This window comes from Podarcis pityusensis, assembly GCF_964106645.2.
Source record: "Podarcis pityusensis genome assembly, chromosome: 2".
NCBI lineage: Eukaryota > Metazoa > Chordata > Lepidosauria > Squamata > Lacertidae > Podarcis > Podarcis pityusensis.
The window spans coordinates 72,424,515-72,451,105 of NC_138029.1; the positions used below are offsets into that span (position 1 = coordinate 72,424,515).

The 26,591-nt window shown below is 44.4% G+C and overlaps 1 protein-coding gene across 4 annotated transcripts in view; it reads right to left on the reverse strand.

Moving 5' to 3' along the window:
- The window catches only part of SLC38A3 (solute carrier family 38 member 3), a 166,688-nt gene that overhangs the window by 20,991 nt on the left and 119,106 nt on the right, over window positions 1-26,591 (reverse strand). For all 4 annotated transcript variants that reach the window (XM_080996453.1, XM_080996451.1, XM_080996452.1 and 1 more), the window contains 4 exons: window positions 13,066-13,295; window positions 10,929-11,004; window positions 10,269-10,384; window positions 1,171-1,244 (listed from right to left, as the gene is read on the reverse strand). In XM_080996453.1, the coding sequence (XP_080852579.1) occupies window positions 1,171-1,244; window positions 10,269-10,384; window positions 10,929-11,004; window positions 13,066-13,172 (373 nt within the window). In that variant the 5' untranslated portion in view covers window positions 13,173-13,295. The remainder of the gene's footprint in view (window positions 1-1,170; window positions 1,245-10,268; window positions 10,385-10,928; window positions 11,005-13,065; window positions 13,296-26,591) is intronic.

Genomic DNA, 26,591 nt, shown 5'->3' on the forward strand with positions numbered 1-26,591 from the left:
AAACACACAACTGTTGGACAAACTGAGACTTCAGGCCAATGTAACAGGGATTACACTGATCACCTAAGAGTCATTTTTAAAAGTCAAGTACTCAAACTCTCTGCATGAACATATTATTATTATTATTATTATTAGCCCCAAGAAGGTGTGGAATCATTACAGCATTCCTGTTGCTGAATAATATAGTGCATAAAGGGGCCGTGGAAACTTATTTGCATTTCCTATCAGAGTTCTGTGACTATCAGTGAAGGCTGCCCCAAGACTGTACCTAGATTTGACAATACAGTGCTGCTAACCAGCAAACTCTGAGTGATGATGTCTGTATGGGACCTAAGATACCCCAAGAAGCCCAAATGATGGTCAGAGTTGATGATTTATCTGAATTCACCTGCCCAACCAGGTAGATGGAAAAGTGTCTGTCCAAGAAAAGACAAAGACTAGGAGACATAATGAGAGCTGAGTTTGCTGTGTAAGGAACTGAGGGTGCTAACTGCCTTCCTAGAGATCTGATGTGGGAGCAGAGGGATGGCTGACCATCAGAGCATTTAAGCTGTTCCTCTACAACCTGTATACGATCAACCTGTATGCTTTTCATAACATTTTGCTTCCCTGTTTGCTTGGTGTCCTTTAAAGCTCGATAAACCCTAATACTTTCCTCCTCCCCAACCCTGCCCATCCATAATGAAAGCACTGGAGTGAAAACTTCTCTATTTTTACATACAAATCAAACAAATGCAAATTACGTATCTTCAAAAGCACAGGCAGAAGTCTGAAAAGTCCACGTCTCTGCTTGCATCATCCTTCTGCCTTGAGAGATTTTCATTCCAGTGAAGGTTTCTGGTGCTGACAACCTTCCCTCTGAATTCAGGCATCGCTTGAGCAGAGAGGCAGTGAAGGCATTTATGGAGAGCACTCTTTGGCAGCTCAATACATCCGCTTTGGACAGAAGCACAGGAAGCTGCCTTGCACTGAATCAGGACACTGGTTCATCGAGCCCAGCATGGCCCACACTGGCTGACAGTGGTTCTCCAGGGTTCCAGGCAAACCCTGGAAATTCACTGAAGGCCAGAGATGGAATGGTCCACAGCACAAAGGAAAATATAACAAGCGTGAGACAGGGCTTAACTTAAGCCCACTTTGTGGGCTTTACAGAAGGTTTGTAGTACTTACCGACAATCCCTGAGGATTTGAGCAGCAAGTGGATAGAGTAGCTGGACAGCAGAGCTACAGCAGTCAAAAGGAATCTAGAAGAAAAAGAGGAAAGCAGTGACACCTAAATTGCATGTCCATCCAGAAAGGCAGACTGGAGTGGGAACTTCAAATCCTTCTATTGCCGCATGCTAAACAGCTCCAGAAGCACCTGAGGATTTATCTTCTGAGGGCTTTCTGCAGGAATAACTGAAGCACATCCCAACTACGTTTTAGTAATAGGCCCATAATTCCAAAAGCACTATATCCCATCCACATGGATTAGAGGGTACCTGTGTGTTTGGGAGTGGGCAGGGGAAAGACTGCTTCGTGAACGGGGATATCCATGTTGCCATGTTTTGTTTTGCTTTGTCTTGAAATGGCGAGATGGGATAGAAGAAGAACGACCACCTCTCCAAATATAAAGGGACCCTGTAACATCTGAAACTTTTACAAATTTATGTGAGATGTTTATATATATATATATAGAGAGAGAGAGATTCGCAACACAGTGCCAGCATATTGTTGTTGTGATGATTTACTGCATCTTGCCCTTTTATTGTTTCTTTTCTTATATTAACATGCTGTGCGCTGCTTTGGGGGCCTTTGGGCTGGAAAGCAGTATATCAACAGACAATAGTCCTAAGGACAGGGGACTTGTGCCACTTGCTGTTAATCTCATCCCAAGCAATATGCTGTGGGTGTCCATGACACTCGTGCCATCACAGTCCAAAATATCAACTGCAGCTGCAATGAATCGTATTTTCCATAGGAACAAAACATCTCTTTTTTTCAGTGCCTGGAAAGTGCCCTATCTCTGCAACAGAAGCATAGCCTAGGCTGAATACAACAAAGTAAGAAAGAAATACGCATTGGTTTCACAAAAATATCCCATGGAAAAGCCCCACAACAGGTTGCCATCCAGTTTGTGTTGCTTCCTCCCTTAGCGGATGCTAAGCTCACAGAGTGGGGGGTGGAGAGAGGCAACAGACTGAAGGCGCAGCTCCATAAGAGCATTAACCTGCTGGCAACTATCCTCCTTTGGCTCCCCTGAAGATGCACAGAGGCTCTTGTCAATCAGCAGCTGCGGCTGTAATGCCATTCCGTTACGTAACGATTCATTTGTAAAAGGTGAGCAATCCTGTCCAGGGGATCAAGTACTGGGCAGGATGCCAGGAGAATTCAGAGCAAGAGCTGTTGCATGTATGCACACATAGGCACGTACACACACACACACACACACACACACACACACAAAGGGACAGCAGGATCATGCTGGGAAACTCAGCTAGATGGGCGGGGTATAAATAATAAAATTATTATTATTATTCATTAGGAAGTGGCAGATCTTGCTGCTCAGAATAGGAGCCTAACCCTACCATGGAGCATCAAAAACATCAAATTCTTTCTTGTCAAAGGTACTTAAGAGCAAATCTTAAGTGCTTGGATAGGATGCTAAAGGAAGAGGGGCTCCTTCAGGCATTTGGGTCCCAAGCCATGTAGGACTTTTAGCTCCTTGGAGAAAGGGTGGGTCATGAGACTGACAAAATCAATCAATAATCACATCCAGGCACTTTTGTTTACGGCACAGATGAGAGCAAGTTAAACAATCTCTGCCATCCCCAGTAATATAGACATTAATTTTTCAGTGTTTAAAATTTTCAGCATCCTGCTTCTCAGATTATATAGATGCCTAGATTGGCTGGAGCAACCCAGGTAGATGGGTGGGGTACAAAGAATAAAACTGTTGGTGTTAGACACATACCCCACTTCAGTCTCACAACACATAGAGGTGATGGGGCAGAGAAGGAATGGGTGGGATTCAGCTAAACTGTGGCATGCATAGAACAAGGTGTGCTTATGCAACAGGAGTTTCCTGTGCTCCATAAATCTGCTCTGGAAGACCAAGGGAACCCCCAGAACAAGATTAGGGCATACACAGAGAGTGGGGTGGGGAGAGATGGGGAGGTCCCATTCCATGAGCAGACCTTGTTCTCCCCACTTAGCTCTACACTGAATTGCACCCATTCCCTGAAAAGAGCGACAGAGAGGAAAATGATGCCAATGTCAATATATATAGCCCCAAAGACAGCATTTCCTCATCTGAAGCAACAACCTTTTTTATTCAAATTCTGAAAGAGGCAGGAGGCATTGTCACTTCAGTTATTGTGATCTCTTTGTAGTATTTTGGGGTGGGGTTAGTTTATTGTACTATAATACTTTTTTTTTAGGTAACCTGTCCTGGGATTTTACAGAGAAGGGCAGGTAACAGCAGCAAGAGCAGCAGCAGCAGCAGCAGCAACAACAACAACAACAACAACAACAGCACTAATTGTAATAATAGATTGGGCTCATGCCTGACAATTTCCCTCTCTGTTGAAGTAGCTCTTCTTGATGAAAATCTGTAGTGATGCCTGTGGCTGGCTGTGTGTTTTTGCCCTTTCAAGGTTTCCAAGTTCATAGTCTGAATCACAGCCACACTGAATAGCTGCCTGTTTTATTTTGGTTAGCTGCGTGTTTTTCTCTCTGCCCACTGTACTTTCTGCATATATATCCATCATGGTTTCAGTCTACAGTCTCTCTCTTTATCTATCTCCAAGGTTAGAGAGGCTCCTGGGTGCAAAAATATTGCTAGGTGGTGTTATCCCATAGCAGTAGCTTCTTAGAGTCCTATATCTTTGATTCTTTCCTTCCTCTCCTTAAGCATTAATGGTTGGATATGCTTTAAGAACGTTAGGCTCCCAGTTCTTCCATAATGCTACTTGCACTTGCTGCCCGTGTACGTTTGTGAACCTGCAACCTTGGCATTATCAGCACCACACTCTAACCAACCGAGCTATCCAGGCTGACTTATCATGGGTCCCAGCTTCCATTTCTTGGCTATGCTGGGCTTCCCAGTTTTCTGGCAGGGCAGGTGTTCACACTGGAACACCGGCGTGACCAAAATGGGGGGGGGGGGGGAGAATGCATCGTGTCCCTAGAGATAACTTTTCCCCACCTAAAGCAGAAGCAAACAAAATAATTTCATTTCAAATCCTGCCTTGCTACCCGAAAGCTGGCTAACGAATAAAATGAGACAGTACAAACTGCAACAAATGGAATAAAACCTGGGAATAGGCCACAGCCCAGCAAAACCAGTCCATAGCATTCTTATAAACAGAACTAAGCAGCAAGAACTAAGCAGTTTATAAAACTGGGTCCTAACCAGCTTCCAAAAACTCAGTAGTGACGACACTTTGGCACTTCCTCAGCAAGTGAATTCTACAATAAAACACCAAGAAGACGCTTTGTCTTGAAGCCACCTCTCTCACCTGAGAAAGTGAGAATAGAGCTCTCTAAGGTGATCTTAAGAGCACAGGGAGTAGGTGGGTAGATTTATATATGGGATCTATTGTGGTTCAAGGTTCTGTGGTAGATGTGCCAGCATCTCCACATCTACGAAGAACAAAAAACTAGAAAGCACCAAAGACTGGCTCCACAAACCTTCCTTCCATTTGTACAGGAGCAGTGCAATGTGGGTTAGACAGCTTTCCTTTTTCCTTATATATGAATCTTGAGATTCATGGGATTCCGCATCTCCTGCTCCATTCAACACCAGACTACTAGGTTTTGTACTGTGCTGATCTTCCATTCCACCCTCTACTAAGTTTTTTTTAAGCTCCTCAATCTGATTTGTGTAGTATTTACAAGGGCAGGACCAAATTGTACTTGATGCCATTTAGAGGAAGTACTTTCGCTGAAGTGATCTGCCTTGTGAAGCTGCCTAGGGCTGGCAGACTGAGCTCCCTATCCTGTATGAGCTGTTTGGCCGTAAGGGCAAAGCCTGGGCTTGCGCAGCCTTCCCAAGGCCTGGGGAGCTCAGCTACCCTGTGGAGAGTTTCTGTTTCGTTGCCTGACTACGTACGGCAGGGTTCAGCCAGGGACAGTGCTGAGGCATCCAGTCTGCCTCTCCTCAGCCTGTCAAGCCACGGTTTCTTTAGCCAGGGCACAGGATGTCTCCTTCCAGACAAAAATGAAGATGGCACTGTTTCTGAGGCCTCCTGTGGATTATAGCCACATTCATATTCTCCCTACCTGAGGCATTGTTCTTAATATTGGTATATTGGTTCCTTAAACTTGCTGGAAAGCCCTTGTTTCAGCACATTCCTTGAAGTAATCTACCTAGGAACAGACTGATGGTTTAGATCGGAACGTGGGGTGGGCTGGGGAGGGAGGCTGTGGCCAAAATGTGGATGCATATACTGACAAGGCTGGGAATTAACATGAACAAGACCTTTCCTGTAGCCACCAAGCAGGGACGCAGGCTCATTATGGTAAATGGGGCACCAACCTTAGTCTGTCCTCAGCCAGCCACCACCCTGCCTCCTTATACTTAGAACCAGTACAAGGGGTGGTCCTGGCTCTCTGCTTCCTCCTCCTTAGTCTCAGACTTGCCTTTGTAGAATTCAGCAGGGAGGATGGGGACAACACCAGAACTACTTGGCTCCCCCTGCTGTTGGCCTCCCTGCCTTCCACCCTACCAGTCCCAATGGGCACCAGCCAACACTGCCATTAAATGAAACTGGCAGACATTAGAAGGTCTTTGCAATGATAGGGAAAACATGTTCACAAGGTCACTGCCTTTCCATAATGTTAAGATCAGAAGGGCATGTAGGGAGACATTTTTTTCTGTGAATGTTCCACCGTTGTGGAACTCTTCTCTCCTGGAGAGTCACCAAGTCTCATTCCAAGTCTGAGCATCTTTTGTGAGAGTTTTATAGCCTTCCTGCTTGACCTGGCTGCTTGAGGTTAAGCCACTTTGTTTTCTTTTTAAGGAAAAAAAAAGGAGATTTTTTTGTTTGTTTGTTTTAAATAGAAACCAAATATTACAACGTGGGCTAAAATGTATATACTAAAGGGGAAATTATTCGGGGTAGGTAGATGGAGACATGGGAAGGAAATGAAGTTGTGAAGCAAAAATTAAAATTAAAAAATGATGCGTTGGGCAGAATAGTGGTAACTGGGTTAGCTAAGGACATAAATAAGAGCCCTTCTGAATCAGAGGAAGGGTTCATCCTGTTTAGCTCCCTGTTTCTAAGATTAACCAGCCAGATGTCTGTGGAAGCACGGCATGAAAGCATAAGCCTTTCCTTGTTTATTGTCCCCAGCACCTGGCAATCAGATGTAGACTTCCACTGAACATGGAGGTTCATATAGCCAGGAAGCTACATGGCTAAGAGCTGTCGATAGAATGTATCCCCCACTAGTTTCTCTAATTCTTTTTAAATACATCTTTAATGATATGCAAGTTAGTGGCCGTCACCAAACCTTGCAGCACTGATATATAAAATTGCACTGTGTGGAGATGTAATGTTTGCAGCATTATTACGAGGCTTTCTGAATCTGGAAGAGCATGATGCTGCATCATGTTGAGTCAACCTGGCTGTAACTTTTGTGGGGAGGGTTTTGAGTTGTGATACTATGTTTGGAGCTCGGACTTCACTTTTGTTTTGTGGTCTTGGGCACTTCACCTGTCTCCATATTGCCCATCATGCAAATGCCTCTGGGAATCTGAGAAGAAGGAATCAAGCCATGTTGCTTGTTCCCAGCAGCTGTTACTCAGAAGTATACTTTTTCTAGACAGGGAAGCTCCATTAGATATCATGTTTGACCGGGGGGGGGGCGGTTGTCCATGGGCAGCGCAGGTAAAACACATTCTGGGTGAACAGAGGTGAGGAAAGGTGTGGCAAGACTAAACTTGGGCATGGTACCACCACCACAATTTGGGCATAGCAGTACCACCACGGTTGCTATTACCTGGCAGCACAGGAAAGAATCAAACTGAAACAATCTGTGTTATTCATTAGTTGCCGCTGTGCAGAGTCTGGCCTTCTGGGCCTCACCCATCCCAAGGGTGTGTTTCTGGACAGGGAGAGATAAAGCCAAGCACACCGCGGGCAGCGACAAGGAAAGATATTGGCAGCAGTGACAGAGGTGCCAGCAGCTGGGTTATCAAGGAAAGGAAAGTAGAGTGAGCTTCAGACATCTCACTCCTTGCGCTTTATAGCTGAGGCAGCTCTCCAAGACCCTTCAACTTTTGGCACTAATTGGCAGGCAATTTGGTACACAGGACAGGGCTGCTGAGCTGCTGCTGAGAAGGCAGGCATGCTGCTGTCAGTGGACTGCTCAGGGATGGGCTGACACTGGAGGGGGGGGTCACATCAATGATAAGACACAAGGAAATTACCCTTTGGTGTCTCTCCTTCTGAGGTGCCATGAGGGGACAAAGACTGTGGCAGAAGGACTCTGAGTGAGAGGCAGGGAAATGTAGATCTTCCAGGGTAGGAGAATGGGAAAGAAAACCTCCCAGGTGAGAGCTAGGAGGATGTGCATTTCCTGTGGAGTGGAAATTAAGAGCTAGTTGTGTACAGACAAAATTACTGTATAAGACTAATGTTTTTTGCTAAAAAAAACTAGGCAAAAATTGGGAGTCATCTTATACACAGATAGTGAATGCAGAGGGGGTCGGGCGGGTGAGCGATTGTGGCAGCAACCTTCTCCCAAAAAGCTAAACAACTCAAGAAATATTGATTTATTAATTTCAGGTTAAAAAAAATAGGCGTTGTCATACATGGGGGCATCTTATACACGGAAAAATATGGTATATGCATTTGTACAGTTACCCCACTTTCAGTATCTTGCTGATGATTTACCTCTCCCTTATTTTTCAGGAGGCTGTCATTAGATAACAGACTGTATGAGTTGTGGAATTTATTGCTGAGATGTTATTGTGTATAATTTGGCATTTCTACTTAGTATGCATTCATGATTTACAATTGTGTATTATTTGTTACTGTGTATTACTTATGATTAACTGTTTAATTTTTTTGTATTGAATGCATATTATGTATTAATATATGTATATTGTTTATTATAATCTATGTTGTAAACTGCACTGTGGTCTATTGTCAAAGGGCTGTATATAAACTTTTAAAAGGGATGAATGAATGAATAAATACTGTGAGAAAATCACCTCCGTTTCATTGGATTCCAGGATTCTATTATAGAGTGCCAGGGCCAAAGATATGACTTGCTTGTACCTGCTGACTGCCAAGAGTGGTGATGCCCGGATAATTGGCATATTGAGATTGATCACTCTCTATTCCTACTGACTATGAATGGTTCTTCCTCCTCACCCTGCCCCAGATATAGCTTAAGGCCTATAAACCAAACTGACAGTGAGTTTCCTCTCAGCCCCTGCTGAAGGCAGCTGCCTCTGCCTGCCGCTTTGTTTGCATAGTTGTGAGTAGTGGTCATATCCCAGAAAGGGGGAGACAGAGTAAGGGACAAAGGGAAACTGGTAACAAATGAGGGGAAAGTCAACACCTGCAGTGTCCTCAAATGTTTAGTTGACCTAGCAAGAGGCCCCATGGGTGGTCAGGAGCTGGAACATTATATTTTCAAGCCCAAGATAGCAATACTACATGTACCAACTTCAAGTGAAAAGTGCTCAGCTAGGCTGTGCTGTCATGTGCTGCCTTCTGGCAGGAGAAGGGCCTTCCCTTTTCTCTAGGGACCCTGACAAGAAGGGCTGCCCAGTGCCACAGAGGGCTGAGTGAGCCACCTACAATGGCCTTTTATGTATTTCTGCCTGCTGTTCCTTCCACTTCACAGGCACTTCCTTTCTCCCGCTGGAGGGCATGTTAATGTGCCTAAAATGACTGCGGCCAACAAAATCTTTGTTTCACACCAACAGCTTTCTAGGTGATGTGCAAAAGAGAAAAGCCCACTGACGGGACTGCTTCACTTGGCTCTCTATTCCAAAGAGGTGCATTCTGGGTGGTTCTCCAGGCCTCAGTCCCTCCTGGTTCTAAAAGCCAGAGGAAGGAGGAAGGAAGGGGCATGGGAACCATTTCAGTAGCCCACGTTGTGGAACTCAACTGCCTCAGCACTTCTCAAATCATCAATAGGCTATAGTCATGTTTGCCCCTAGGCAGGAGGCCCCAACCTGCCCCAACCCACCTGCTACTACCCACACAGTATAAGCCTAACAAGCCTCCTTTGTCTCTTTCATCCCAAAGCCCAGCTGTTTTCTGATTCAGGAACCACTCTTGCCAATGACCTTAGCTCCAAACAGAGGAGGAACACTCAACTTTTCTATTCAGAGGATGTAAGTCCAGACTGTCCCCTCACCACCTCAATGAGGGGAAACATCCAATTGTACCCCAGTCCTCAGCACAGCGGTTTCTAATCATGCTGGGAAGCATGCCACCTCATGCTACCGCATCTCCAGGAAAATGTAAATCAATGTTCTCCAGTTTAACTATAGCAAAGCCATTAAGCTGCACTAGAAACACTGGGCATGTCTTCTTTTCTTTTTTGCACTTCCCAAAATATCAAGATTTTCACACTTTTGTACTATGCAAATCCCCGAAATATCAATTTAGAAAAAAAGCTATGTGATATATCTTTTTTTTAAAAGTCATGTTTATGTGATAGAATTTTAGTCTCAAAAATGGAGCAGAAAGGGCTAAGCAGAGTGTTAATGAGTGACATGTGAGTGCTGCTTGAAGCAATCCATATGTAGTGCTTCTCCACATTTATTTTATTACATTTATATCTTGCCTTTTCTTCCATCATGGATCCCAAAGTGGCGTACACAGGTTTCCCTGGAGGTCTCTCATCCAGGCACTGACCAGACCCAAAACTGCTTAGCTTCAGAAAGGTGGTAGCCTCATGTGCTTTTGGACCATCCCCTGAGACATGGTGGGTAAAGCATACAAAGCCATGGCAAGGAAAGACTCCCTGCTGCCACCACACTCTGCAGAGCCAGCTCAAGCAGAAGAATGGAGAAGAGGAGGCAAAAGGACAGGAAAGGGATGGCTGGCAAAATCTTTATCTAAAGGAGGCCTTCCTAGCACTGAAGGAACATCACAGCAGTAAAACTAATACCAGTTTGATGAAGCAATTTAAATGCTAAATCCAAAATGATCCAAAAGGACAGCATTTAGAGCAGGATAAGATCAGACTGCCCAAGCTACTAGTGACATATAAGGGGATGGTATGCATATATTCATAGCTCTTCTGGAAATGGCACTTACAAAAATAGGAGGATACCAGTGTTGGCCATGGCATATGCCAGACCGAGGATCCCGCTGCCCATGATGGCATTGCTGAGGTTGAAGACGGACATCCCGAAAGAGGTCTTTCCTTCAAACTGTAGGGAAAGTAAAATAGGCAGAGAGAAAGTCAGAAAGAGAGTCTGCTGGGAAGGAGTTGGGGCTGCTGTCTTATCTCCTCTTCCCCAGCCCTCTTTGGCCTATTCCTCCCCATATGTTCCTTACATTACGTTTGGGAGGGGAAATGTTGAGAAGGGTGCTATGGAATCCTGCTCCCCCTAGAATGATGTCTTAGTGCAGTTCCCAGAATTCAGGTCCACAACTAGTTTTTCCTCTCCATCTTTCCTGCAGGCAAATTCTCTTGCCTTCCATTCTACCCCCCCCCCCAACTAAATGATGAAGACTACGGAGCCATATGGCTCTCTGAGGAGGTTGGATTTAGCCCAAAGGCTGGTAATCCCTATACTGGTAGGTAGCAATTGATGGTGGATGGCTTTCTGGAATGGAGTTGCATGGCTGCTATCTAACCCATTTGCAGAATAATACCGGCCTCACATGCCCCACTGCTTTGACACCTTAGCTCCCAACCAAACGAATTTAAGAGAACTGAGCCTCTGTATTGTGAAACTGTACTGTACTTACATCAGTGAAATGAGTCTGTTTCTTTTCAGCACCGTGTGGAAGGAACTCCTCCATCTCTGGCTGGTTGTCATCAAATCTGGATGGTGGGAAAGGACAATGCTTGTTAAAGTGATTACTCTCCTCTTGAAAGTTTCCCTACTAAGAGCTTGGGCACATGGGATGGTGGTCTGCAGAGTATCCTCTTATATACCCATTGTCTGCTTGCTTAGCCAAACTGGGCAGATATCAGAATCTTCAAGAGTCTTCCCTTGCAGTTGGTCAATGTATAGCCTCTGCCGATTCATACGTTAGAAAGAAAAAGAGCTAGGCATTGTTGGAACTCCGTTTGACCGAGCTACTCCTCTGGTCGAGTCTTCGGAATCTCCTCTGATGGTGATTAACGACCTAAGCCTTTAATGAGGCTTCAGGCATGTTCCCTCATTATGCAGAGTATCCAAACAGCAGAAGGAGATGGAACTATGAGCTACATCGCTACATTTATTTCTAACTACGCAGGACAGAAAAGAATATATATCTGCTCTCTGTGAGAGTCAGTGAACCAACTGGAACAAAGAAACAGGAAACTAGCAACATCAACATCCGTCTCCCATCTCCTGTGAGACTTCCAACAGTCTGGAATGTTAACAGAGTCTTGTGACTCCAAGCACTGCACAGTGGCATAACAGAAACCTAACAGGCATCACCAGCATACTGATCACACTGTGCCCCAAATCTCCTTATACATGCAGGTCCTGCTTACCCAACACAATGTGTTCCCAGGAAATCATTCGTTAGGTGAGCCTTCGCACAACGAGCTGATGATTTCCGTTACTTCCTATGGGAACATTTCTAATCCACGATTTGTCCAATGTCTCTCCCCTTCCCTCTATGGTTTCTTCCTAAAATGACTGCAGCCTACCAAGTAAGGACATAGGAAAACTCTGGCTCTTCAGATATCTGAATCCACAGTGTGCATAGCAAGGTTTGGGTACTACAGTGGTGCCTCGCAAGACGAAATTAATCCGTTCCGCGAGTCTCTTCGTCTTGCGGTTTTTTCGTCTTGCGAAGCACGGCTATTAGCAGCTTAGCGGCTATTAGTGGCTATTAACGGCTTAGCGGCTATTAACGGCTTAGCGGCTTTAAGAAAAAGGAAACAAACTCGCAAGAACTCGCAAGACGTTTCGTCTTGCGAAGCAAGCCCATAGGGAAATTCGTCTTGCGGAATGACTCAAAAAACGCAAAACCCTTTCGTCTAGCGAGTTTTTCGTCTTGCGAGGCATTCGTCTTGCAGGGCACCACTGTAATTCCTTGTGTTTGGATAAGTGATTTTTCACCTAGTGAGCGTTTGGAAAGCAGGGCCAGCATGTATGTTGAATAACACTGGAGATAAAGTAGCAGCATCCTACATTCCAACCACCAGGGTGGCAAGACACAATTACTCAATGCTACTCCTTGATACCAACTCTATGAGAAGGTGTGGATCTGCTGTAAAACAGCACCATCAGCTCACAGAGGTGACACAGAAGCCACCAAGAAAGCAAGCAGGAGCGATAGGGTCCTAAGCCCCCTTGTCCCTCTCCAATTGGCTGTACTGCAATATCCCATCTACACTGCGAAAACAGCTGCAAATGTGATTGGATAAATAAAACTCTAGTGAAGAATTATGTGCTGCAAAGTTTCTCTTCCCTACCCTACCCCTCCTTTTAAAATTTGTCTAGATCTGGACTGCTAACAGTTCAGCAGAAACTCTTAACAAATAACCGGAGCTTTCTTGACAATTTCACATCCAGTTGTAGCCTTGAAGTAAGCACAGAACAACGTAAGAAAACATAAGAAAATGCAAGAAAAAAGTATGAATTCATAAACTGATCTGTGGGAAGGCCCAAAGTCTCAGCTGTACCAGGGTCCAAAATCACTGTCCTTCATGCGACACTTGCGACACTATCATCACCCACTCACCTGCACTCCAGATTATCATCTACTCTACTCTAGACTGATTACTGAATGGTGGCCAGGAGTCATTGGCAGTGCTTTGTACTCACTGAAAGAACTCTAATTTCATGGGAAGGAGAGTGGACTTGTATTGAGGAAGATTTTATTATCTTCAGCCCAGCAATCTCACTCTCAAGTTTAAAACACCAAGGTTGCTATGGCTCACCTGTCATTCCCCACGGAGGGGATGGAGGAAGCATTTAAAGATGAGTGTTTCCCATTCGGCACCAGCTCTACCATCTCCGTCTGGATGGGGATAGCCATGGAGTTCATCTTCACCCTCTGATGTGAGCCCCTTCTCTTCTTCCCTGGCAGTGAGCTTTCAGACAAGTAGTGGGCTATACAACGTGGAGACGGAATCTGCACAGAGCGGCGGTCTCCTTAGCAGTGCTGTGTCTGCAAAGAAACACCCATCAAATCAGATATTTGACCCGATGAAAAAATGCTGTTAAAGATTTGGCATAGAGGAATTGAACATGTCCAGCACAGGAAAGAAAATCAGGCATTGCTGTATGCATTGAAGGATGGCAGGCATGTGTGTAAGATTGCAAAAGTCTCAGTCACAAGATTATTAATGAGAATTACGGAACTCCCTAAAAACCAGCCATTGTCCAAATTTTGTCCACTTGGGATCACTCCAGAACGGTCCTGCTAGAAATGGCTGACAACCACTTAAATTTCTTTTCTAACCAGCAAATGAATGCATTCCGTACTGTTGATGCTGGTTTGGGTGTAGCAAGCGGATGGTGAGAGAGATAACATGTGAGTGGGGAAATCTTCCTTTATGCTTCCGTAGGCCACCTTGTAGGATAGCCCAGCTTTGGAGCATCAGAGCCCTGGCTAGCTTCTCACTCTTCCACCTGCTGGTATATCTCAGTGAGATTCCACTACTTCTATCTTTGCACACAGTGTACCAACAAATTCAAGATACACCCGATAATAATCTTCAGCTTTGGGAGATGCTAATCGCAACCATGACATCATTCATTTGGGCTCTTTCCACCAATCACAGAGATAAGAGAAAGGCTTCAAAAACCTGAGCATCAAACAGCCCAAGCGTGACGTTGCTCTCACAATTCCCCACTGCAATACAATCTGCACTGCATGTACCCTGACACTGTAAGAGTGTCAGGACCTCCTGCCCACAAGAAACGTCATTCCTTCCCTGGGGCTGCCTTTCACTGCATTTTCTTTGTAGGCCATCTGCTTCCCCGGGCCCAAACACCCTTGTTCAGGGAAGGCGTCAGAGGCCGGCATGATAAGGCACTTGCCAAGGCCCATATTCCACCAGGGGGCCTGCTGCTGATCTCCAGAGATCCCTGGTCCTGCTCCTCGTTCTTGTTCTTCCAAGTAAGTGAAGGCTGTGACTAAAGCAAGGAGAAGCAGCACCACTCTCCATCTGCCTGATGAAGATCAGGCCCAGAGGGAGAGAGCAAGCAGACGGGCAGTAGAAAGACGGGGGTCCCAGTGATGCCATATTGCCGAAGGACCCCACGGAGCTTGTAGTGTGTACTGCCCTTGTTTGTCTTGCGTCCATCCCCTCCCTTTAGGCGTTGCTCCTACCCACTCCCAATAACATCCTCCTCCTTCCTTGCACCCTCCTAGCTGCAAGCATCTGCAGTGTTATAATAAATAATAATATTGGTTTGTTTTTATTTTTGTTTTATTACATACTCTGTATTCTCATTTTGTATTTTTCTGTAGTGAACCACTCTGGGATCTTCGGATGAAGGGCGGCATACAAATTTTAATAAATAATAATAATGGTGATGATGTTTGCAGTCCTTGCAATCTTTCCAGAGCTTGGTTTGTTCCCGACCTTACTTTCCCTTGCCGCTTTGACTCCTGCTCCTCCCCTCACTGTGCTTGTCCTTACATGAGACTTACCCCCGCCTGTCTAAATGGCCCCTTCGCAAGCTTCCCATAGAGTTAAGTGTAGCTCTAAATGTCACGCTTAGAAAATCTCCTGGCAACTTCGACTTCCGGGTCAGCGCCATTGGTGAATGGCGGAGTTCCTCCGACTGGAGGAACGGGCGCCGTGAAAATTGGGTCTTCCCGCCGCGGCGAAGGTGGGCACCCGCTAGAAATCCCAGGCGGAGGAAGCCTGGGAACGTGGGGTTCGGCAGGGCACCAGAAGCGCCCCCCTACTCACGGGGAATCCCATCTAGGGGCTCCGGAGCGAAGTGGGGTGAGAAGCGCGGTGCTACGAACTGACTGCTACTTTCACGGAGTGAAGCCGCACAGCCATTGCCAGAGAGCGCTGACTTTTCCCTGTGGACAATTGAACTTAAAACAAGTACCCGTGAGTAGAAACGGAAAATTGGATCAAGAAATTGTTTTAATTTGGTATCGAAGCGGGAAGGTGCAAACAGGAAGTCCGCCTTCCGCTTTTTTGTATATAGATTAAAGCAAAAATTTTGCAAGCTAAAGCCGGGAAGCTGTTAAAAAAGGACTAAATTTCCTTCATTTAGAATCACTGAAACCCCCCTTGGAAGCAGGAGAAAAGGGGGGGGGGGACTCTGTTTAACCCCAGCAGGAGAGGGAGTGAAGAAGGATAAGTTTCCACCGTCTCTAACCTGGGAACGGGGTGTCAGAGACAGAAACTGTTGGAGAGGTTCATTGACTGTGAACATAACACTTTGACAAATAGCTAATGAAGAGAAACAAGTTGATTCTAATGTTGCCTTTTGCATCTTAAAGAAACAAAATATCTGAAAAATGTCTGAAATATCTGAAAAATGAAAGTAACTTTCCTTTGTCTATAAAAAAAAAAATGGATACAAGTAGATTGTCTCCACTAGAGGGAGCTTGCTAAATTGTTGTTGCAGCATATTTGAGACCCAACATCTGTGAGATTAAGACTGTGGGAACAGTCTTTTCTGACCTTGAACAAAGATGAGCTGGGAGAAAGACTGGCTGCTTGCTCTATGCAAGACAAATGCTTTGCTGGAACAGATGCATGAAAAGATGGACTTGATGAATGAGAAAATGGATTTGACTGTTGTGGTTAATAACATTGATACAGAAATCATCCAAGAACCAACCTATCAATCTGTACCGACTGGGCAAGTGCAGTTGACAATGGAGGAGGATGCGGCTGCACCTCAAATAGTACAAATGGAGAGACCCGAGGCCCTACAGGAGCATAATCCGCTGCTATTGAAGATTGAAGTTGGAGTGGGCCAAGGGGAGTCTGGAGATGAGGAGGTTCCTAGCTTTGGAGAGATCTTGAAATTTGATTTTAAATTCATTTTGGATTATATCGAGGACTGTGGGGAGTGGGACTGTGGGGAACGGGCGAGCTGGATGAAGGGTGATGGAGACAATTTTGGGTTGGAATCCCCCAGAGACCTACTCCTCAATGAGAAAGGAAAGAAACTAAGACAGAGACCAACAAGAGACAAGGAAAAGGGCAAGCACAAACAAGATGAAGAAGAATTGCAGAAGGGACATGGAAGAGATTTAAGGGCCTCGGACATAAGGCTTCCAGGTTGATGGACTAGATGGAATGGACAATAAGGACTGACATGACCCGAGACCAGGAAGAAGAGACGCTGGATGATGATTGGAAGAGAATTTATAATGGAAATTTTTTTTATTTTAGAATCAGCTAATGAATATTAGGGAAAATGTGGGAATGAAACTATACGACTCTAGCAGAAATGATATCAGGAGCTATGTATATTTGAAATTTAAGATTTAAGTCTTAAGGCACTTAGGGGTAAGATAAGGTTAAATAAATTAAGGTAATCTGAATAATAGAATATGGGGAAAGATGGTAAGGATTTGTTGAGTTAATTATTAGGTTAAATTGTTAAGATAAATTTTATAACAAAAAATGAGAAAGATGGAAAGAATTTGCTGAAATAATTACTAAACTAGAATACAAAAACGGAGGTGTGAGGAGGTCAATGAAACAAGCAAATGGAAATTATGGATATGCAATTTGGGATTTGTGGTTTTTTTCTCTTTTTTTCTTCTTTTTTACTTTTTTATTGCTGTATTGTCGTGTGCTTTTCTCTTTTTTTATTGTCTTCTTTTTCTTTTTTCTTTTTTTGTATTGTAGTGTTGTTTTTTGTTTTTTATTTTTCTTGTAGTTTTGAAATTATCAATAAATATTATTTTTTTAAAAAAAAGAAAATCTCCTGGCAACTTCATCTCTGATCGCAGCCATACATCTGACCGGGCTCAGGAGCAGAAAAGATACTTGGCTCACTCCCCTTAGTGTTTAATTTTTAAAATTAGTGTTGCAAAAGTCATGCTCCCTGACCTGGCCAGCCCACTGTAGCCCCACATACTTGAGGACTGTGTAGTTAAACCAGTGATCAAGGAAAAGCAGACTGTACACGCCTGCAACGTTCTCTTAAGATTGATCAAAGGCCTAGTCCTTGGTGATTCTTCATTGAAAATTAATTGCCAGTCTCTTCCTGAAGCACCCCAGGGTCTTCCATTTTTCTTCCCTCTGTTGCCAAATGATTCCTGTGAAATGCTAGCCTAATTCTTTTCTTTTCAAGACATTGTAAGAGTCGGACACGACTAAACGACTAAACAACAACGTGTTGTGTTTTGCATTCATTTCCCACTCTTATTCCAAGGACCTCAGGTTCTTTCTCACCTCTGCCCTTTTGTCACAACAACCCTGCAGGGTACATTTAGGATGAGAAACAGTGAATGGCCCAAAGTCACTCAGTGAGCTTCATGGCTAAGCAGGGATTTGAAACCGGCTCTTCTTATGCTTATCTGACATAGTTACCTGCAAAGGTTTTTGAAAGAATTGTGCTAAGAAAGCTTTTTTTTTGTTTGGCAAAACTGATTTCTGCTTTATTGGGCATTTAAGAGTGCAGAGAAACCAGTGGCTTGACTCTGGGAATCTTTGTCTGATCTCCTGGTGACAAAGATAAAATTTTAAAAATCAGTACCATTTGAGAAAACTCTGCAAGAGGCACAGGAAGAGCTCTGCAAAAAAGAAAAAAGAAAAAAGAAAACAAAACAAAATAAACAACTCTCTCAAGCTGTTAAATAGTTTTATTTCTTGCTCCACAGTCTCTCTCTGTCTTATACACATACTCGTTTAAGGGTGTCAGTACCAGAAAAAAGCAGAAACAAAGCATGAATGGGCAAGGGAGATAAGTGCTCTTGGATCACCTTCTGATGATCAAAAACATCCCAAACCCTGGTCTTGTTTGCCAATGGAACAGAAAGCAAAATAAATAATTAAATCTGAGCTTATTTTGTTATTCAACACCGCCGGTTACTCATTTCAGATGTCCTAATTGCAACCTCCTTGTAACATATCAAATAGATGCTAACAATAGTGTAAGCAGCAAAACACCAACCCCATCCTTTCCAACAAACCAAGTTTGTGATTCAATCCATTGTACTTAAGAATCCAGTAGGGTAACAAGCTTGAGTTCCCACGCACATCCCTTCCTTTGACTTTTTCCAGGGCACAAAATCAACTGATAGAGAGATGAGAGAACCAGTGGTTGAAAGTGAAAGAGAGCAAATGCAGCAAAACATGACGGAACACCAGAATAGAGTATCAGTATAATGTTAAGGGGATTCCTGCCAAAGATCTAGCCTGCAATCCGAAACACACACTTACCCGGGAGCAAGTCCCACTGAACTCAGCAGGGCTTAATTCTGAGTGGACGTGTCTAGGATTGCACTACTAATCTACTTTTGTCACTGTAGAGATCAGACTTGGGAAATGTTTGGCTGCCCAGAGGTAACAAATAAGCCAACCTCAACTGTGATTGTTTGTGACTGACATAGACTCCTAAAATGTCAACATACCCACCCCAACGAGGCAAACGAAAACAACTTTTGTGCTTTTTGTTCCCCCTAATTTTAGCAGAAGGGAGAACTGAAATAAGCCCTTTCACATTGCTTTTCAAGAAACAGCCCTTCATTCTCTGTAGGGCACCCCATTTTCTGCTCCCAGTTCCTATGCAACAATACTGCCAGGGTTAGAAAAACCCCAAGGCACACCTGCAGTCCCTTTTTACACGACTCCATTACTCAAAGCATTGAGAGTGGGGTCAGGTGAGGAAGGGGGGGATTCACACGTCTTTGTGCTGCGGTGTGAGAAGGACAGGAAGCTTCTGCCATGCTCGATCTTGTTGCAACAGTGGTGTCGCATCACCACAAACATATACATCATACACTCCATAGACTGATAGGTGGTTTTTGCGGGCACTGGTTTCAACAACCCTTAGGTATGCCTCTGCTGGCTGGATATACCGACAGACTTTCCTTTTCCAGGTAGTTGGACAAACTCCTAACTCCCAGCTCCGACATGGGTGACAGTGGATTTTGAGTGCAGGTAGGTCTCATGACCCCCACAAGGGACCCCAGCAGACCTTTCATTCCTCACACATCCCTATTTACACATCAACTCTGTGCGGCATTTTCAGGAACTCACACGTTTTCTGGGCTTCTTTCAGCTGCCGCACACTTTCCAAGCAATCATTCTGATACAGATATGAACCTCAGGCATTTGGTGTGCCTTTGGTGAGTTTGAGTGACAGGAAATTGGGACCGGAATTGCCGGGAGGGGTGGGTTGAAAGAACATGACACTACAGTCACAGAAGCTGTCAGATGTTGTGATCGTGCAGCTGCATCTAGGGAGGAGCATAGTAGGATTGCTTAACCTCACTGCATGCTCGGTACAGACAATAAGCCTAGGCGGATCCTGTGTCCAATGGGCATTCAACAGAAACTCGATGCCATCCTCTTGCAATCTGTGTCAATGCTTAATTCACGCTCACTGATAAGAGTTGTGCCTCATGAGGGGCCTGTGCAGATTTCATGTTTGGTTCTGCCATTGTAGTTTCCCCATCAATGCCCATTAGTACTTTCTCCTTATTCACTGTAACCAAGTTACCTCTTAACCTTCCTTTTAGATGCTAAACAGACTTGAGCTCCTGAAATCCCTCCTTGTGAGCAGAGCAAGCCTCAGCCTTTGGGAGTTCACAGTCACAACTGAACCAAAACTGACAAAAGCACTTGACCTGATGCCCTGGCAGCATCTCCAACTCCTGTGCCTGAAGCACAAAGGAAGGAGAGAGGGATTCAACATCTAGGAAAGGTGATGGCGGAGGAGACAGGAGGACAAGAAACATGTTTGCAGAAGCCTGTGGGCTCAACTTATTGCAAAAGGATGCAGAATACTGGCAGCAGCAATTGAAGAAGGAAATGGCAGTGATTAGGAAGGAAATCCTATCTCTACAGGCAATCCAAACACAGGGCACACACACACTTGCCCCAATAATTAGAGGCCCTCCTTAATGATGGAGAAATGGCACGATTAGCTTCTTCGTACAACATTTGAGAAAACCGTAACAGAGGGTCCAATGCATTCTCGTGAAGTTTTTTCCCTAGTACTGCAGGTTCAAACAAGGTGCTGCATTTAGTTTTGCCTTCCTGGAATAACCCAGTACTCATATAAAGGATGCCAGTCCCTAACCATATCCTTTAAAAGCTGAATGAGAAGTTCACCCAGCATGAGTTCTCCCTCAGCATGAAGACACAGTTGCTGGTTCAGTTGCTCTGAGATTATTTAGCCTGGCTTAGGAAGACAAGAAGAGGCTGCTTTATGCCAAGTCAGGCAAATTGGTCCCTCTAGCTCAGTATTGCCTACAACTGACTGGCAGTGGCTCTCCAGGGTTTCTCCCAGCCCTACCTAAAGATGCCAGGGATTGAAACTGGGACCTTCTACAAGCAAAGCAGATGCTCTACCACTGAAGTGATGGGTCTTTGCCATAAGCGGTTACATCTCTTTTTGAGTCACATCTTATGTCTCACAGCACAGAATGCAACAAAACATAATCCATAAGCGACAAGGCAGATGTGGGTCCTACCCCCTCATGTCTTCTATACTGGTGCAAGACTTTAGGGAAGAGTCTTCTGTTTACATATATACACATCACCCTCAAGCACACAAGCAGAGAGCTCTTCGGAATTCTGAGACACAGAGAATTACAGGACTGGAGAGAGGTCTCAAAACAAGGTCAAAAAAATCTTTTGCTATCAGAACTTAACTGCCACCCCCCAAGATTATACAGGTTATACAGCTTGTCCTTAAAACCTCTTAGTAGAATAAATTCTCCAACATCTGTAGGCCAGATGTACTTCAACTCCTCAGTCCAGTTGCAAGAGATTGGGATCCAAGTGCTTGTGTGGGAAGACAACATTTTCACACTCTTTAGGAATGGTATATCACTGCAAATTGCTAACAAAAACAGTGACAACAATTGCATTGCCCTAAGAACAGATCCTCCAGTCCTATATGGAGCTTGATATATGGTTCTTACGACTCACAGAGGACAATTAGGCAGAGAAAAGGGAGGGAGTGAAATGAGGGTTTAAGTGGGAAAATAATGCACCCCGCTTCATCAGAAGATGCAAATATCAGCAAATACTTCCCCTGGTTGTTCTTTGGCCACACATTCCTGGGGGAACAAAAGTTCTGCCCACCTGGGCCTGGCAGCAACTGCCTTCCGTGCTAGTCAGGACACTGAAGTCTGAGGGGAGCCGGAGAGACTATAAGAGGCCTGCCAGGCTGTGAAAGCAGCGAGCGCCGGATATGTTGGCAGTCAGCACAAAGTGCCTTCTGTTTGGGCTCATAGCCCTTGCCGGTCGATAGCTGGGAAGCGGCTCCAGGAGACAGAGCATCTTTATAGGCAGTTCATGCCCAAAGTAATGAGGAGGGCTGCACCCCCCACAGCCCCCTCCAGCCTCTTTTCCTTACCAACTCCCCCCACCCCTGACTTTTTTTCTTCCGCTCCGCCACCCACAGCTCTTGGAAGTTTGCTGTGATGCCTTAAAAACAATCTTGCTATTGGAACAACGTATGGGCCACTTCGTGTGCCAGGATGAGGATAATGACACTGAGGTGAATGTCTGGGACTGATGTGCAAAAGAACTTGGAGCTCAGCTCCCAAACTTTGCCACAGGCTCCGTGACTAGGAATAGGTTGCTCGGAGTCCTTCTGCACCGCAGGCAAGAATTCTCCCTGGCTCCCTTTCCGGGCTTTGTACAGCGTGTAGGAACTACAGCTGGCAAAAGGGGACTCAGGGACTCTAAGGCAGGGATAGAGAGTCTTTTCCACTTCCTCGTGGCCAGAGGGCTGCAAGGCCAGATGAAAGAGTGGGGGGAAACGTAAGCAAGAATGGGTGGGGCCATCACCTTTGACTCTCACCTTTGGAGAGGAGGCTATACTGCAGCCATACAAAAGCAAGAAGTTTCTATACACACACATACACCTACCCTCATATCACTCCTTCTTCTACCCAAGCAAGCAAAAGTTGCCATCACAGTTCAAGGGCATGTTCAAGACAGGCAAAAGAACTCAAAGCAGGTTGTGGAGCAGGACTGGTGAATGTCCTGGGGGCCGCACTTGACTTGTGGGTCCTCAAGTTCCCTGCTGCCACTCTATGGTCTTGCTGCCACTTGCAGTATACCTCCAAGTGTTGGGGTCTAACTCTACCTCTCAGCCAAAGAAAAAACTCAAATGAGGGCAATCATCTATAGCAATTTATGAATGAGATGCAGATTAATTCTCAACACTAAATGTGCCGAATTTCATGCATATCTGGATACCTGTCACATTTCCTCTTCTATGAAAAAAAATTCTATTCCAATAACAAACTATAAGTACTGTTTAAACTTCTGCAGCAACTGTTTATGAGTTCCAAATGCATATACTCTACGATAAAAGGTACACAGCAGCAAATAATTCTTTGTTTTCTCCCAAGGGCTCCATAACTGCTTTGTTTGTTTACGGTGGTTTTTTTGGGGGGGGGGTTGTTTGTTTGTTTACCATGAAGCAGGCGTTTTCAGGCGTTTAGATGAAGAAATTGCTTTTCAGTAGCATCAAAATGTTTCAGAACAGCTTTATCTCTGGCAAGAGAGCAGAAGGCAGAGCAACAGATTTCCTGGTATCTGAAATAATAGAAGCTAGTGACTTCCAGTGGCCACCTTAGGAGCATGGAACTACAGCGAAGTATTCTAAAGCAGTATATAGCAGAGCCTAATGCTACACTGAGTGATAAGCACAGGGATGTACTTGGCCATTTCCAATGCCTCCTGCAACCACTTCCAGGATATGGGCTGGCCCAAGACATTTTGCTGCCTGAAGAACAAAGTGCCACCTGCATCCTCCTCCAACGTACAACTGAATCTTACCAACGCTGATGATGGAACAGCATCCTCTGCCACACCTGAGAGTGGTAGGGCAGCCGAAGAGGTGTGGTCTATGTGACACACAGAACTTTATCCTCCCAAACCTTCCTACCCCAATGTCCACTGTCTTTCTCTGCCAAATGGTAGGGCTGTGTCTGTCAAAGAAAACAATCCTAATCCAACACAAGGCACTGTGGCAAATTCTTGCCTTCATCCCAGCAAGCCACCATTAGCATTTCTTCCATTGCCAATTAAAAAAACATCCAGCAAACATCCAGGAACCTATTGGCAACCTCTCACATCCTGCTACAGTCAACTTTAAAAAAACCCAGTCATTTCCAAAGTAAACATAAAGGAAGCTATTAGCAATCTCTCACATCCTATTACTATTCCCCTAGGTTTCCTGATACACAAGATGGGCCTGGAAGCAGCATCATTCAAAGATGTGCTCTCTCTAGTCAGCCCACCTTCCATCTTCAGCTATGCAAACCTCTAAATAAAGAGAAAAGGTAATGTTGTCCTTTGAAACCTAGAAAGACAGCTAGAAGAATGTAAGTGAAATTCCAACCATTCTAATCTCAATGTTGCTTCAGTGATTTGCAAGGAACTACAAATGACTACCATGTGACTTCTGTGCTCTGTTAAACAAGTCATCTGAGTCATCTTATTTATCTAGCATTAAGCTGCATCATATAAATTCATAATCCCAACTTCCGGGCTGCCAGCTATCTGCCATGTGACCGTTCCACTGGAATATTTCTTCTGTGCCACCAACCTTTTCCTCCTTCAGGGATGAGGATGCCTGAACAAGCAGCTGGACCACTTGCATCAGGGACAGAGCTTTGGGGCAAGAAAGGCACCCACATGGTGCTACAGTCTTGTGAAGATGTACCTATAGCTCAGGACTACACTTCATGCATCTGAGAAAGTGGACTGTAGCCACATTGTTATGCCATAATAAATTTGTTTTTAAGGTGCCTTTTGTGTTTTTAAGGTGCCAAAGTATCATCTGTAGTTTAAGCTACCCACAAACTGGAAGAAACAAGACAGTACTAGTTTGTCATTGAGGAATTTTAATGTGAGAAACAACCATTGTAATTCTTTCCTGAATTTACAGTATGCTGGATTCTTGATGGCTCAAAGGATTTATTTTTTTTGAATGACAGTGACTTGTAATTTCGAAAACTGCAAGTGATAGCAAGTCTACCACCCACAGTGATAAGAAGTTCTTGTTTGCTGTGCTGCTAGGAAATTGCATGTAATTTTGAGGTAATTGTTTTTTTCCACTTATGTCATCCTATGTGGTCTTTAATTATAAAAGCCCATCTATTATAATTTGGATTTCCATAAATGGTCAGATGTGATGATCCAGGGAAATGTCAGGAGTAAATGTCACCACAAAAGTAATTGTGCAATGATAAGGCAGGCATGAAACACATTAAAAACACCTCAGACTGGCATGGACTTGCAGAAGAGTACAGAGTCCATGTCCTTTCTTTCTATGGCACACAAATACTCTGATGAAAATTCCCAGCAGGTTGCGCTCCGGAGTTCTCATGTGGCAAGACGGACTTCAAAACCTTGTTTTTGTTTGCTTATCTCCTCTTAAAAGAGTGGTGGGGCAGGGGTGAGAGAAAGACAGAGAGAGATTAGATTCCTCCTGAGACACAGAACTGGATCTCACTGCAACATACATTCTGAGGCTTTACTACATAAGATCAAGAGTTCATGCCTCACCTTCTGTCCCATTAGCAGATGAATAATGAAGGGTGAACCATGAGGTTTTTGTTCCACCCTACTGGGAATTCAGTACATGATAAACCAATAGTGCCAAAAGACTTCCCATATCTGATAAGTTAAAACATAGAAAGAGTTCTGCTGAATCAAGCCCGTATAGTCCAGCATCCTGTTCTCACAGCGGCCAATCAGCTACCTATGGGAAGCCTGCAAGCAGGAACTGTACGCTTCCTCACTTGTTATTCAGGAACGCACTGCCTCTGATAATGGAGAAGGAACATAGCAGGTAAGTCACATTAAGGGTTACATAGAATGCTCATTAAAACCAGTGGGGAGGACGGCTGTTTCCATGGGACAGCAGTGATCACACACACACACCCCTCTGTAAAAGATGGCATCATCAAGTATTATTCAAACTACATAATATGTTTCCTCCTAGAAACTGAAAATCCTTCCTCTTGGTCTGTGGCTCAGAAGTCTTACCATTGTGTGATGCGATAAGCATTTCCCCCCTTATGCAGCTCAGGTACTTGAGAAAATCTGTTTCTGAATGGCAAGTGCCATGGCTGTGACTGATTTCCATCGCTCTTTATTTAATTTAATGCACAGAAAAGGTTTCTGCCTCCATCCTGACTCTGTGTGACATCCACAGATCGAGCAGGCCTCCGCTGACAGCTGGCAGCGTCTGACAGGAACAGCATTTTGTTCCATAGCTGGCGTCCTTCCCAGAATGCAATTCAGCTGGGCACCTGATTGGCAATATTAATGTGGAAATGAGGCGGTCGCACAAGATGCTAATGATTTTTAAACACTTATTTGAAAAGTATTTTAATGAGTTGACAGCGGGAAATAGGGAGAGTTAAACAAAATCGATAGAATGGGAAGGCAGACCCTCCCTGAAACTGTTTGCTTTGCTTTGAGATAAGGTCTTGCAGAACAGCAAATAGAAGTAACCTTGTGTACAAAGGGGTATGTGTATGCCTCATTACAGTATCTGAGAGTTTGCATGGCATGTAAGCATTTATTTTACATGGAAATGTACTGTGCATTTCTCTGCTGTGTGGCTGTACTTTGAGTCTATATTTGCTTGTAAAGGGAGACTTCTGGAGGCATCTGGGCAAGTGGATGTATTATTCTTGGGTGTACACGAGCAATAATGTGCATCGTGTCTGCTAGATAAATGCTGGCCTGAACAGACTGCATGTGCTCAGGAGCACATCACTGTGTGCTGGAGCATATCTGATTTCCAACAGCTCACTACTGGCCTGTGATGTTGGTGCTTGTGTACTGAGGGTGATGCTTGCATGCACACCATTATATATTGCCCCCTGGTGTGGTGGACTGCTTTCATCTGCCCAGAACTCACCACGTAATACTAACCATAGTGTTGGAAATCCTCCTGGAGATCCTCCCCAACACACTCAGGATCATGTTAAAAATGACAGACAGCAACCACATTAAACATTTACAAGAAACAGTCAAAATCATGGACTAAAACAGAGAAGAAGATTCTCACCAAACGAAAGTTATCCAGACAGTTACATAGTTTATGGCAATTAATAAGAGCTTTGCTGAGAATAAAAGGTTTAATATTAAATAACTTTTGTGCATGCACCTACTAAAGCAGCAGGCAGTGGGCACATGGTCTGCTAAACACTGGCCATGCATACTCAGGACCCTATTTAATATTCCAAGCAAGGGAAGAACTCCTGGGGGAAATATTGCTCAATTCATAATACTGCTGATCATTACTAGCTGAACAAAGCCAT